The 15,087-nt window shown below is 42.1% G+C and overlaps 1 protein-coding gene across 5 annotated transcripts; it reads right to left on the bottom strand.

Annotated features, from left to right (window-relative positions):
- Nucleotides 1-3,866: 3,866 nt before the first annotated feature.
- Nucleotides 3,867-14,527, bottom strand: LOC115166297 (histone-lysine N-methyltransferase SUV39H1). Of its 5 annotated transcripts, XM_029720173.1 has the most exons (8): nt 14,437-14,526; nt 13,409-13,554; nt 13,240-13,297; nt 12,948-12,957; nt 6,798-7,460; nt 5,983-6,129; nt 5,292-5,421; nt 3,867-4,286 (listed from the first exon to the last, which is right to left on the bottom strand). In XM_029720173.1, the coding sequence occupies exons 4-8, from the start codon at nt 12,948-12,950 to the stop codon at nt 4,153-4,155; spliced, it is 1,077 nt and encodes a 358-aa protein (XP_029576033.1). In that variant the 5' UTR covers nt 12,951-12,957; nt 13,240-13,297; nt 13,409-13,554; nt 14,437-14,526; the 3' UTR covers nt 3,867-4,152. The 5 variants fall into 5 exon arrangements, with proteins under 5 accessions (XP_029576033.1, XP_029576031.1, XP_029576028.1 ...); XM_029720171.1 differs by having other exon boundaries at nt 12,948-13,297; nt 14,437-14,527; XM_029720168.1 differs by lacking the exons at nt 12,948-12,957; nt 13,240-13,297.
- Nucleotides 14,528-15,087: the final 560 nt, after the last annotated feature.

Genomic DNA, 15,087 nt, shown 5'->3' with positions numbered 1-15,087 from the left:
AATTGTTTTTAGCCCACGCAACAGAAAGAGGACATAACCCCACTCCAAATGTATGATGTCAAAGGGTTACAAGATACTATCTTGTACAGTTAATACATTTAAAGGCAGTAAATATACTGTCTTCCTTTTCCATGCCTTGTTATTCATCTTCATAAGGTCACCAAGTTGCAAAGAGTTTACAAAGCCCCAGATTAGCTCACTTGTGGAAAGGTTGAAAAGAGGCTCATGATCATCTTGCAGAACCGTAACATTAAGTTTCAACTTGTGATGCCATCTTTCCTTTATACTAACTTTCAGCATCAAACTTGCAAAGCTTCCCCACAAATGTATACTGAACAAAAATATAAAAAGCAACATGTAAAGTGTTGGTCCTAGGTTTCATGAGCTGAAATAAAAGATCCCAGAAGTGTTCCATACACACGAAAAGCTTATTTCTCTCAAATTATTTTGCACAATTTTGTTTACATCCCCCCAACATCACAAGTTTTGAGGGAGCGTGCAATTGGCATGGTGACTGCAGGAATGTCCACCTGAGCTCTTGCCAGATAATTTAATGTTAATTTGACTACCATAAGCCAACCTCCGTCGTTTTAGAGAATTTGGCAGTACGTCCAACTGGCCTCAGAACCGCAGACCACGTGTAACCCCGCCAACCCAGGACCTCAACCTCTGACTTCTTCAACTGCGGGATGGTCTGAGACCAGCCATCCAGACAGCTGATGAAACTGTGGGTTTGCACAACTAAATCATTTCTAAACTGTACGAAACTGTCTCAGGGAAGCTCATCTGCGTGCTCGTCGTCCTCACCAGGGTCATGACCTGATTGCAGTTCGGCCTCATAACAGACTTCAGTGGGAAAATGTTCCCCTTTTATGGCCACTGGAGAAGTGTGCTCTTCACGGATGAATACTGGTTTCAGCTGACTGGGCAGATGGCAGACATGTGGGTGAGCGCTTTGATGTCAAAGTTGTGAACAGAGTGCCCCATGGTGGTGGTGGGGTTATGGTATGGGGAGGCATAAGCTACGGACAAAGAACACAATTGCATTTTAGCGATGGAAATTTAAATACAGAGATACCTTGACGAGATCCGGAAGCCCATTGTCGTGTCATTCATCCACCACCATAACCTCATGCTTCAGCATGATAATGCATAGCCCCATGTCGCAAGGATCTGTACACAATTCCTGGAAGCGGAAAATGTCCCAGTTCTTCCATGGCCTGCATACTCACCAGACATGTCACCCATTAAGCATGTTTGGGATGCTCTGGATTGACGTGTACGACAGCGTGTACCAATTCCCACCAAACTCCAGCTATTTCGCACAGCCATTGAAGAGTGGGACAACATCCCACGGGCCACAATCAACACCATGATCAACTCTATGTGAAGATGTACATGAGGCAAATGGTGGTCACACCAGATACTGACTGGTTTTCTGATCCACAGACCTACCTTTTTTATTTTAAGGCATCTGTGACCAACAGATGCATATTTGTATTCACAGTCATGTGAAATCTATAGATTAGGGAATTTATCTATTAGATTATGAATTTATTTCAATTGACTGATTTCCTTATATGAACTGTAACACAGTCAAATCTGAAATTATTCCACGACATTTAAATTTGTTCAGTGTATTTTAATTTGATGCTATCCCACATGCTGTAGATGAAATCGTCATACTTCAATATGACCAAAGTAAAAAATCTTGAATATCTTTCTAATGGGTCAGAGAATTAATGTGTTATACTGTATATCCTCATTCATCATTGTTGATGAGCAACCTGAAAACAACGCTCTAGTCAGCTTATTCATATAATCAAATCCCTGTTCTCACACATGGCCGTTCCACACTAGGGCCATCTGGGTGCTTTGGCTTATGCTCCATTTCCTTCGCCTTGTGTTTCTTTGCCTGTGCTTAGCGCTGCTGATCCTCCATAAATCCAGCAAATTCAAGGGTTTCAGCATACATCTAACCTACCCTGGCGCTGCCACCCACGGGTCCCCTGCTGCCCCAGGCTCTGGTGCTCCATCACACTATCTGACCTCCAAAGGAAAGCAAATGTGTCAGAGCACTGAGATCGTTAGCTATCAGGGAATATCGTTAGCTATCAGGGAGCAGCCTCCGGACTCTAGACATGTCAATAAATAAAAAATATGGTGTGTATTGGTAAAATTGCATTGACTTTGGGGGGGGGGGGGGCATGTGCTGCGCTCACTAATGCCAGTTACTGCCTATGCAGCCATGACTAAAGAGCTCCAGTACATATCCTTGAGCCAAGAGCAGAGGCAGCTGTGGCCTGGTGATTTCATCTGAGAGTGGGAGGTGAGAACAGGCAGAGTGGAGGGGACAAGGACAGTGTGTGTCATGTGTGTGGGTAACATACAGTGAGTAACAAGCACTACTCTTTACTGAAAGACAATACAGGTATTGCTGTCTAAATGTCTACCAAGAGATATGGCATATTTTTGCCATTTGAGCTGTTGCAAATACTTACGCTGCATTTCCACAGGCAGCCCAATTCTAAAATGTTCCCAATTATTGGCAAAATAGCTGATCTGATTGGTCAAAAGACCAATTAGTGAGAAAAAATATCAGCATTGGACTTTTTTTAAACGCAGCCATAACGTCAGGACAAGTATAAAAGGAAAGTGTACATTTCAGTTGTTGGATATTGCCAGTAAAATCATGCATTGATCTGAAGTCATAGGAATGCAGTTACACCATCTAGTGGTGTTGTGGTTGTACTAAAATGTATTGTAGTACAACTACATTTCGCGTCAGGTAAAACATTTACTTACATTGTTTTTGCTGGCTGCAAACCTTAACATTATTACATTGATAAAATGTAATGTGAAAAACACAACTGTGTTGTTTACTTTGGCTATCAGGACTACATGAAAAGTTAAATGACTAAATACAAAGGATATTTTCCATCTGCTTCACACAAAAATAGGTTAAAAGCATGGAGTGCGGTTTCATGGTACTGCTTGCTTGCCCTGAATTGCAGGACAACAAAATGGGAGCATCAGAATGGAATCATTCACATTTAAGAAAAAGTAGGCTGATTGAAAACCAAGAAGCACCGGGACAGTTTGGGGGTAAACTAATTCATACCTTATTTTAAGACAAGAATATACACCACTACTTGCAAGAAGTGTGAAAGAATTGCACTTACCGGTAATTGTAAGTGCAATTGAAAGCATATCAGTATAAAAGTGTAAATACACCTATTAATTACATTACTTTCCACCAACAAGGCTTGAAGCTGACCCGATTGGCCAAAAGACCAATAAGTGGGAAAATATCAGAACTTGTCTGCCTGTGTACACAGCCTACAAACTTTTGAATTCTCAAACATTGAAAAAAATTGACAACAATGCACTACAGATATACACTGAGTGAACAAAACACTAAGAACATTTCTAATATTGAGTTGCACCCCTCAATTCGTCAGGGCAGGGACTCTACAAGATGTCGAACACGTTCCACAGGGATGCTGCCCCATGTTGACTCCAATGCTTGCCACAGTTGTGTCAAGTTGGCTGGATGTCCTTTGGGTGGTGGACCATTGTTGATATACAGAGGAAACTGTTGCACATGAAACGCTGGCACCTACTACCATACCCCGTTCAAAGGCACTTAAATCTTTTGTCCTGCCCATTCATCCTCTGAATGGCACACAAACACATCTCAATTGTCTCAAGGCTTAAAAAAGTATTTCTTTAACCCGTCTCCTCCCCTTCATCTACACTGATTGCAGTGGATTTAACAATTGACATGAATAAGGGATCATAGCTTTCACCAGGTCAGTCTATGTCATGGAAAGAGCAGGTGTTGTTAATGTTTTATACACGCAGTGTAGAATCTCTGAAGAAATTTTAAAAAAACACAGATTTGTGGATGTAGATCATATTGTTCATTGTTTCACTAAAATCGTCAACCAACATACTAGATATGTTTGGGGACATAAAAAAGAAATCACCATATCAGTTTTGATATCACCCATGCGCCAATGTGGCTTGAAAGTTAATGAAAGTAAAATACAAAGACAAATCAAAATTAATGTAAACGCTGTACAACTTTCAGAATTCCCGAAAATATATGATGTGTCTGTTGTAGCTTTGATGTTCCGTTTCCAATCTATATCAGAAGAGATACTTTCGACATGTGTCAGATCCACACCTGCACTCCACCCGAATCCGCTTTTTGGGAGAGCTTGGGAGTCCCGCTAAACTGAAATTGGAGTCCATCCTTGTGCTCTCTGCATCAACTGGATCAACTGCAACGACATTGTCAAGAGCCAAATTCAGCAAAGATAGCCAACACAACTGAGAAACGTGTTATGGTTATCTCATCTGCACCACATAATTGTCAAACTGTTTAACAAGCCAAATATGAAAAGCAGTATTGCCCGAGCATCAAACACTAAAAAGCAAAACAAAGTTTAACGTTGGAATTTCCAGTGCATTATACAATTTCAAGGTGTGTTACTAAAAAGACAAGAGGGTTTGCACTTGCCTACGTAGCCCTGAAAGGACTGAGTAGGTAATTTGACACATTTGGTGTCCATTGCCCAAACCCACCTATGTAGTTAGTCAATGTAGCTAGTAAGTTAACGGCAATGTCTACTAGCAGCAATGGGTGATGCTAAAATGACAGAGCCCATTCATTTTCAATGGAAGGAAAATGACGCCTAAATGAGCCAGGTGAAATGTGCAAAGCAAAGAAAGCGATGCACATTTTTTGGGGAAAGCTGGACTCCAGCGATATTGAGGCAAGATTGACAATTGAGGCTCACAATAGCTTCCTGCCGGTGCTGTATCGGAGGTTGATAAATTCACTACCTATCACGCTGTGGGCCTGCTGCCCGAAAGAAACACCCACATGGTGATCAACTGTTAAAAATCAAGTGACTTTCAGTTGATATCAACTGTTAGTCACAGCAGCTGTATTATCTGCCTTAAAAGGGATACGGCAGGATTCAGTTTTCTTCCACTTACCCAGTCAAATTAACTCGTGGATACAATTTATAGGTCTATGAGTGTAGTATGAAGAAAGTTAGAGCTGGTTTCTTGAGCCAATGCAAACTAGCGTTAGCGCAATGACTTCAAAGTACACACGCAGAGAGAAAAAATACGCTATCCAGGAGTTCATCCGACTCTGGGTAAGAAGAAAAAAAAAAAACAGCTTGAAAAACAGCTTGATTGCCAATATCTCCCAGTATCCCTTTAAAGTTTAAAATGTCACGTTAGGGTCATATTAGGCAGTGGAACATCACACTTACTTTGCATCTTGTAGTCAAAAGTGAGCTCTTCTCCTGCCCTGATGGAGCGTGTTGAAAATAATGCTATCCTCGGGAGCCTCTGATCCAGGTTGTCTATAAACACATTGTATACTTGCAGGTTGGGGTTGCACTGCAAAACAGAGACAAGACAACTTAAAAGTAAGCTATTTAAAAAAAAAAGGTCCAATGTAGCAGTTTTTATCTCAATATCAAATCTATTCTGGGTAACAATTAAGTAGCTCACTGTGATTGTTTTCAATACAAAAAGGTAGAAATGCCCATTTTTTACTGCACTGGGCCTTTAAGGTCAAAGCATATCTACAGCAATCAATGCTATATTTCAGAATAGCCGAACGCTTATAATACATTTCACAAAAAACACAATTATATTATGATTTTCATTGGGAGAAAAGAAATCTTTGTTCACTATAAATCTTATTCAGTTATAAAAATTTGGTGCACTTCTTGTTCCGTATGCGAAAGCATATTACAGTGCAATACAAGAACACGTCCATGGGAACTCAAGTGGCATTTTGAACGGCTTCTATTCTGCTGTGTCTACGATGCGTCTGCTTTCACTTGCGCATAGAATACCACAATATACTACTACCGAAAGTTACGACATTGTGCTTTGGCTATTCTGCAGGTATGTTTTTTGAAAGGTTAACCTGTATGATAATGTACCACTCACACTGTGGTTGACAAAGTGGGAGATGTTGCCATGGTTAGCGGCATCCACCGTATAAACATCCTCCACGTAGTCCAGGTCAAACAGGTAGGTGGCGCCTTGCCGGTCGTACAGGTGTCCTCTCTTCTCCGCCTCGTCCGATGTGATGATCTGACGGAGGCAGACGAACACACCACTTTAGCAACTGCTCACAAACACCTTGAATGGAAAGTTAAAGTAAGCTTCCGTTGAAAAAGCAGACTCAGACACATACATTTGTCTAATGTCCTTTGTCCATTACTCAAATCCAGGCGTCTGAGACTGTGGGCCACCCTTCAGAGAACATCAAGACAACACCCCCCCATTGCAACTATTTATTTTTCAGTTGTAATGAATCTGTTCGAGAACCACTATTTTTGGCCACTCCAATTCATTATTTATAGTAGCTAGCAATCTGATTTCTTTTACATTCTATTACAAGGCATGTCATTGCCCCTTTAAGACATCTGTTGCGCCGTTACACCTAAAGCAGGCGCCACAAGTGTAATTTTAGGAGTTGAGAAATAAACATTGTAGCACTGGAAAGCTGGGATCAAATTATTATTATTTTTTTTTAATGTAGCCATCAAAACTTATTTTAATTGACAAATGTAAAAATAACCTTATAAAACCTTAAAAATATATTAAACTCTGGTGCTTCCCTAGGGAGGCATGCCTCACACTTTAATCCAATTTTAACATTCGCTTCGTGACAGAATAGCTAATTCCGGTAAATGCAGCGGACATGATCGGCCAATACTTTTTACCCCAAATATTGGCCAATACTTTATACTACTTACCTCTCCAACGTACTCCATGACAAAGGTGTTTTTTTTGATGTGCTGTAGTGCACGCACGCCCCAGCCTCGGCCGTTCCCAGTTTTGAAGATGCACAGGTCGAACTGAATGCCCTTCTGGACCAAGCGGTTGGAGCAGTCAGGCCCGCAGCTGCAGCGGGCGTTACACTCGTAGATGGGCTCCCCGGCCCGCACTCGCACCTGGCCCTTGTCAGTGTAGGCCAGGCGGTGGAGGGAGGCCCCGGGGCAGCAGCCGCCGACCGGATCACTAAAGCAGTCCTTACACTCACAGCCCACGGCCATCTCGTTGAGCACGATGCCCTCACCCACCTTATAATTAGTGATGTAGGTGAAGTCCCTGGGCGGGCCGTCCAGGTCCACCTCGTTCAGGACAAAGATGCGGCCCGGGTGGTTACGAGTCTTGTTCAGGTCGGCTTCCCAGCACTGGAGCCTCTTGCGGAGCTTGGCTTTCTGCACCAGGGTCCAGGCCACGTCCTTGTCCAGCCGCTTGGGGCAGGTGGTCCGTCTCCTCTGCCGCCTCAGCTCACACTCCATGTCCTCGTGGAACTGCGTGATTAGCTTCCTGCACTTTAGGTTTTTGCGGGGCTCCCAGGTGTTGCTCGACTCGGGGTAGCCCTTCCATTTAACCAGGTAGAACTCCTGCTCCTGAATCACAAATGGAGACATGACATGGGTTGCATATTATGGCACAAAATATTAAACATTTTATACATTATACATATAGTCCATTCTAAAAGTATTCAGACCACTTGACTTCTTCCACATTGTTATGTTACAGCCTTATTCTAAAATGGATGAAATTGGTATTTTTCCTCAATCTACACACAATATCTCATAATGACAAAGCAAAACCAGATTTTGAGAAATGTTTGCAAATTCATAAAATAAAAAAACTGAAATATCACATAGGTATTCAGTCCCTTTACTCAGTACTTTGTTGAAACACCTTTGGCAGCGATTACAGCCTCGAGTCTTCCTGGGTATGACGCTACAAGCCTGGCACACCTGTATTTGGGAAGTTTCTCCATTCTTCTCTGCAGATCCTCTCAAGCCCTGTCAGGTTTGATGGGGAGTGTTGCTGCAGAGCTAAACTTAGCAAAAAAAAGAAACATCCTCTAACTGTCAACTGTGTTTATTTTGAGCAAACTTAACATGTGTAAAGTCAGCCCCCACCCTCTGATCCAACAGTTCCCAGACGTGCTCAATGGGATTGAGATCCGGGCTCTTCGCTGGCCATGGCAGAACACTGACAGTCCTGTCTTGCAGGAAATCACGCACAGAACGAGCAGTATGGCTGGTGGCATTGTCATGCTGGAGGGTCATGTCAGGATGAGCCTGCAGGGAGGGTACCACATGCAGGAGGAGGATGTCTTCCCTGTAACGCACAGCGTTGAGATTGCCTGCAATGACAAGCTCAGTCCAATGATGCTGTGACACTGCCCCAGACCATGACGGACCCTCCACCTCCAAATCGATCCCGCTCAAGAGTACAGGCCTTGGTGTATCGCTCATTCCTTCGACAAGAAACGCAAATCCAACCATCACCCCGGGTGAGACAAAACCACGAATCATCAGTGAAGAGCACTTTTTGCCAGTCCTGTCTGGTCCAGCGACAGTGGGTTTGTGCCCATAGGTGACGTTGTTGCCATCCTGTACCTGTCCTGCAGGTGTGATGTTCCGATCCTGTGCAGGTGTTGTTACACGTGGTCTGCCACTGCGAGGACGATCAGCTGTCAGTTCTGTCTCACTGTAGCGCTGTCTTATGCGTCTCACAGTACGGACATTGCAATTTATTGCCCTGGCCACATCTGCAGTCCTAATGCCTCATTGCAGCATGCCTAAGGCACGTTCACACAGATGAGCAGGGACCCTGGGCATCTTTCTTTTGGTGTTTTTCAGAGTCAGTAGAAAGGCCTCTTTAGTGTCCTAAGTTTTCATAACTGTGACCGTAATTGCCTACCGTCTGTAAGCTGTTAGTGTCTTAATGACTGTTCCACATGTGCATGTTCATTAATTGTTTAGGGTTATTTGGATTTTGGTTATTTGGATTTTTATTAATTATCTTTGAGACAGGGTCCTGAAAAAGGGGCGTTTCTTTTTTTGCCGAGTTTATTTTCAGGTGTTTGATCAGGTTCAAGTCCGGGCACTGGGTACTTTGCTCCATTCCTCTTTCCCTCGATCCTGACTAGTCTCCTAATCCCTGCTGCTGAAAAACATCCCCCCAGCATGCTGCTGCCACCAATATGCTTCACCGCAGGGATGGTGCCAGGTGTCCTCCAGACATGACGCTTGGCATTCAGGCCAAAGAGTTCAATCTTGGTTTCATCAGAAAATCTTATCTCATGGTCTGAGAGTCCTTTAGGTGCCTTTTGGCAAACTCCAAGCAGGCTGTCAAATGCCTTTTACTGATGAGTGGCTTCCGTCTGGCCACTCTACCATAAAAGACCTGATTGGTGGAGTGCTGCAGAGCTGGTTGTCCTTCTGTAAGGTTCTCCCATCTCAACAGATGAACTCTTAAGCTCTGTCAGAGTGACCGTTGGGTTCTTGGTTACCTCGCTGACCAAGGTCACTTTCCCCTGATTTCCCTGAGCTGGCCGCCCATCTAAAATGAGCAGCGTCTTCGTGGTTCCAAACTTCTTCCATTTAAGAATGATGAGGCCACTGTTCTTAGGGACCTTCAATGCTGCAGAAATGTGTTGGTACCCTTCCCCAGATCTGTGCTGCTCTATAGACAATTCCTTCAACCTCATGGCTTGGTTTTTGCTCTGACATGCACTGTCAACTGTGAGACCTTAAATAGAAAGTTGTGAGCCTTTCCAAACATGTCCAATTAATTGAATTTACCACAGGTGGACTCCCAATCAAGTTGTAGAAACATCTCAAGGATGATCAATGGAAACAGAAGGCACCTGAGCATACCCAATTTTGAGTCACATAGCAAAGGGTCTGAAAACTTACGTAAATAATGTATTTTGTTTTTAATACATTTGCAAAAAAAATCTCAAAACTTATTCTCTTTGGCATTATGGGGTAGTGTGTGTAGATTGACTTTTTTTTATTTTATCAATTTTAGAATAAGGCTGTAACCTAACAAAATGTGGAAAAAGTCAAGGGCAGGGAGGAAAACTGGTGAGGGCCCAAAAAAGTTACTTTTTTTTTGCACCGAAACATGCAAAACATGACAGCTTTGCGCACTCTTGGCATTCTCTCAACCAGCTTCTTGAGGTAGTCACCTGGAATGCATTTCAATTAACAGGTGTGCCTTATTAAAATTTATTTTGGGGAATTTCTTTGCTTCTGAATGCGTTTCAGCTAATCAGTTGTGTTGTGACAAGGTAGGTTTGGTATACAGAAGATGATATTTTACCAAATAGCTAAGTCCATATTACGGCAAGAACAGCTCCAATAAGCAATGAGAAATGACAGTCCATCATTACTTTAAGACATGAAGGTCAGTCAATATGGAACATTTCAAGAACTTTGAAAGTTTCTTCAAGTGCAGTCGCAAAAACCATCAAGTACTATGATGAAACTGGCTCTCATGAGGACCGCCACAGGAAAGGAAGACCCAGAGTTACCTCTGCTGCAGAGAATAAATTCATTAGAGTAAACTGCACCTCAGATTGCAGCCCAAATAAATGCTTCAAAGAGTTCAAGAAACAGACACATCAACATCAACTGTTCAGAGGAGACTGCATGAATCAGGCCTTCATGGTTGAATTGCTGCAAAGAAACCACTACTAAAGGAGGCCAATAAGAAGACACTTGCTTGGGCCAAGACAAACGAGCAATGGACATTAGACCGGTGGAAATCTGTCCTTTGGTCTGATGAGTCCAAATTTGAGATTTTTGGTTCCAACCTCTGTGTCTTTGTGAGATGCAGAGTAGGTAAACGGATGATCGCTGCATGTGTGGTTCCCACCGTGAAGCATAGAGGAGGTGGTGTGATGGTGTGGGGGTGCTTGGCTGGTGACACTGTCAGTGATTTATTTACAATTCAAGGCACCCTTAAACAGAATGGCTACCACAGCATTCTGCAGCAATACGCCATCCCATCTGGTTTGCGCTCAGTGGGACTATCATTTGTTTTTCAACAGGACAACGACCCAACACACCTCCAGGCTGTGTAAGGGCTATTTGACCAAGAAGAAGAGTGATGGAGTGCTGCATCAGATGACCTGGCCTCCACAATCACCCAACCTCAACCCAATTGAGATGGTTTGGGATGAGTTGGACCGCAAGTTGAAGGAAAAGCAGCCAACAAGTGCTCAGCATATGTGGGAACTCCTTCAAGCCTGTTGGAAATGCATTCCATGTGAAGGTGGTTGAGAGAATGCCAAGAGTGTGCAAAGCTGTCATCAAGGCAAAGGGTGGCTACTTTGAAGAATATAAAATATATTTTGATTTGCTTAACACTTTTTTGGTTACTACATGATTCCATGTGTTACTTAATAGTTTTGATGTCCACTATTATTCTACAATGCAGAAAATAGTAAAAATAAAGAAAAACCCTAATGACTGTCTGTCCACATTTTTGACTGGTACTGTATATACGTTCATATTTTATAAAAGAGCAGACCTGCCAACCCTGTCCAACTTTTTAGAGTACCAGACCCGAGCAGCAAATTGGAGATTCAAGTCGCTGTTCGCTAGAAGAGTCTGGTGTTTCAGCATATGTAAAAGGTGCCTATTGTACTTCTTTGCAGCGCACATCATTTCAGTTTTTCAAAATTTATATTTATAAAATCTTAAATCTAGTGCAAAGGCATTTTAGAAGCATTGCCTCTATAGCTAATACCAGACACTCACTCATTCTTCATCGCAGTCTTCTAAACTCCCGACTCCATTTAATGCCAAGATTTTAATATTTATTTTTGATTATGCTTTTTGTGACGTGGATCATAATTACAGTTAGTCTATCAGGTCCTCGTAACGCTACATGGAAAATACAATCAATGGGACGCAGAATTAAATGTAAATCACACAAATACGACCAGTTATTTTTCGTATTTGCATTTAATTTCTTTCACTCGCAAATGCGAGTGAACTGCTGGTACTTTAGAGCCCAATGAATGTCCATCTTATGTTCGCTAACGTTAGCTTTAAACAATCAGTGTTTACCTTTCCACAACACACGGAGTCGAAAAGGGATTTGGCGTTGTGTTTACGTACTGCTGACAGTCGTCAAACTCAGCATCACAACAAACAGAAGGGGCAGACACGGGGTAGCTACGTCCAATAATGATGTATTCATCTCCATGTCTGTTGACACAAACGCCATACATGTCTGTGTGTTGCAGCTCGCGAATCGGGATGTTAGATTTACTCAGTGGATTTATTTTTTATTAAAATGTTAAAAAATACAAATCAGGTCCTATTCATTTCTGCGCACTTTTAACTCTTGTACATGGACAGAGAATTTCGTAGTTGGTACGCAAAATTCGTGCATCTTGGCAGGTCTGAAAGTGCTTTTTGCATATACAGTTCCCCAAGTTGCTGACAGTTGGTTAGCCCAAGATGTACTGTTAAGGAGTGTTGATTAACTGACTCCTTTATTGTCCAAGGACCTTTATATGTTATGTTCAAAGGTAAACTGGGTCTGGCAGCCAAAACAGCTAAGTACCCCATCTAAATGTGAATCTATTCTCAATTGCGATAATGTTCTAGAACCATAAAGCCCTCTACTTTCATAACACATCAAAATAGTTTATAAAATATATACATACTGTACACTGTTTTAACACAGTTGCAGCCAACAGGACATCACTTTCTGGCATCCTTCTTCCATTACACCCAGGTGTTCAGAGACCCTAGATAGCTAATTAGAACAGGTGGTCGCCTGTTGGAAATATGACCGTGTGGTGGGCCATGTTAAAAGGTGAATAGTAATTAGTAGACAGAGCGTCGGGACAGCATCTGGGAATATCCCCCGGACTGCAGATATGTTAATAGACGGTGTATGTTTAGTATTAGGCTACCGTCTATGAATGGGCTAACAGTTGGCCACACACAAACACAGATTAGGGCTGGGAATTGCCATGGAACTCTCAATACAATATTATCACAATGCTTAGGTGCCGATTCGATATTGTTATTTTATTGCGATACAACAGTTCCAAACATATTACTCACCATATGTCTGCTGCAGAGGGACAAGAGAGAGACATGATAAAACGATTTTAGATCAGTCATGGCAATAAGTGTTGAAAACAAACTGGCTTCCTATTTAAAAAGATTGAGAACAAGATATGAAGGAAAAATACTGGTGTTTTGGTGCAGGTACAGCCAACTAGCTCAGAAATAATATTGCAATGTTTTCAAAATGAAATGATATCAAAAATATCCTGATTTGTAACTATCGATTTTTCCCCCCCCCATCACTAATAGAGATCCTATTAAACTACATCATTATATGATCACATACCTCTAGCTGTAAATTCTGACTGATGATCTGTTTCCATGGACTGCTTTATGGACTGTGGCTTTAAGAAACCAAAAGTTAAAAGGAATCACCAACTGAAGGTTGCAATTCTTGAGATAACTCTAGGACTTGCCTCAGCCTTCATAGTCCCTTAGAGAATGAATTCACTCACCTTAGACGTCTTGTAGTCACAGAGGTACTCAACCTCATAGTCATCGATGTTGTGCTTGTTCACCCGTAGCTGTTTACAATGGAGCCTTTCCTGGCGGCAGACTGCCTGCAGATCGTCCAAAGACAGCTTGCAGGATACGCTACAACCTGCAATTGTAGCCACCATGTTTAGCTAGCTAAGTTACAAATAAACGAGAAAAAAAAAGATATTCAGCTTGAGTATTCTTATTTTGTAATTGCAGACACTGCCAGACAGTTTGAAGACAGGCAGAAACTGCTCATCCAATAGAAATCCCTGATATCGCTTGTTGGCGATGTCATGGCGAAGTTGCCTAGTTAAGCTCATGCGCAGAAACACGTCACCGGGTCTAACGGTTGATTCGTGCCGAACGGCGCATGCGCAAGACGTCAACTCAGAGGCACGCCTTCGATGTAGTCGTTTTTGGACGAAAATGAAAGCGTGTCAGTGTCACGAGATTGGATTAATAAAATGTTCAACTACTTAAGACATTCATTCGAATCCAGGTTGTGTCTTTAGATTGAGACAATTAACAACTAAGGAGGAATTCTTCACTTCTCAAACCCCCAGCCTGGTCTACTTGGTCTGTTTCGCTAGCGTTCCTGGAAGTCTCGCGATGTTTCGCCTCTGGTTTCATAAACTGGTTCTACAGAATACGGTCTGTGTTTTGGCGCGCGAAATTACGCGTCCTAATGACACGCAGCTTGCTAACTACCTAGTTCTTGGGCTACGTTACTTAGCTAGTAGTTACTCCATATCCGCATGCCTTCGTTTGGCTTTTTAAAAGTTAACGGTATCAACTACAAGCTGTTAGTATTAAAAAAATACCACACAATCCACATGCGCAGATATAACTGCCTACTCATTCGTTCTTGCTTTAACCTGGTCAGGTATTCTACGACAAGCGTGTGATAAAGGTCGCGGAATTAAGTGTACGATTTTGATTTCAAACAGCCACAATATGCCAAAAACACAAACATTTATACGTATTAACTTCCCACTCTCCTTACCTTCCAACTCTTCCGCCATGTTTACTGCGCCGCCAAAATTGAACAATCCTTCGATTGGGGGAAAAGACTTTCGAGGAAGCAGCTGTTCTATGCTGTTGATTGGATGCAGCATATTCTAGCGGTATTTCTATTGGAGCACAAAAAGCTCTGCGACTGCAAAACTTTACAAATATATAATCCTTTTGCAAGGTATGGAAAAATAATACACATTCTCACTAATGTTCAGCGAATATTGGGGGGGGGGGGATATCCTTATTTATTAAATCAATCATTTGAAATGTGTAACACTAGAGGGTGCAGTAGACACCATTTCCAAATTGTCTCCACTACATGCATGGGAGTTAAAATCAAAATTATATTGGTTAGCAGATGTAATTGCGAGTGAAATGCTTGTGCTTCGAGTTTCTGACAGTGCAGCAATATAACAAGTAATCTAACAATTCCACAACAATTTTTTATTTCACCTTTATTTAACCAGGTAGGCAAGTTGAGAACAAGTTCTCATTTACAATTGCGATTTGGCCAAGATAAAGCAAAGCAGTTCGACAACACAGAGTTACACATGGAGTAAAACAAACATGCAGTCAATAATACAGTAGAAAAATAAGTCTATATACAAATGTGAGCAAATGAGGTGAGATAAGGGAAGTA

Source organism: Salmo trutta, chromosome 28 (assembly GCF_901001165.1).
Source record: "Salmo trutta chromosome 28, fSalTru1.1, whole genome shotgun sequence".
Classification (NCBI taxonomy): Eukaryota; Metazoa; Chordata; class Actinopteri; order Salmoniformes; family Salmonidae; genus Salmo; species Salmo trutta.
The sequence above is the reverse complement of the archived record's forward strand: the minus strand, read 5'-3'. Positions and strand labels throughout refer to the sequence as shown.

What these genes read in the sequence shown, in the direction of transcription:
- LOC115166297 (XM_029720168.1), bottom strand. An exon ending in CCCACTTTGTCAACCACAGT is followed by an intron (nt 5,422 to 5,982) that starts GTGAGTGGTACA and finishes TCTGTTTTGCAG; the next exon opens with TGCAACCCCAACCTGCAAGT. An exon ending in TTTTGACTACAAGATGCAAA is followed by an intron (nt 4,287 to 5,291) that starts GTAAGTGTGATG and finishes ATGTCGTTGCAG; the next exon opens with TTGATCCAGTTGATGCAGAG.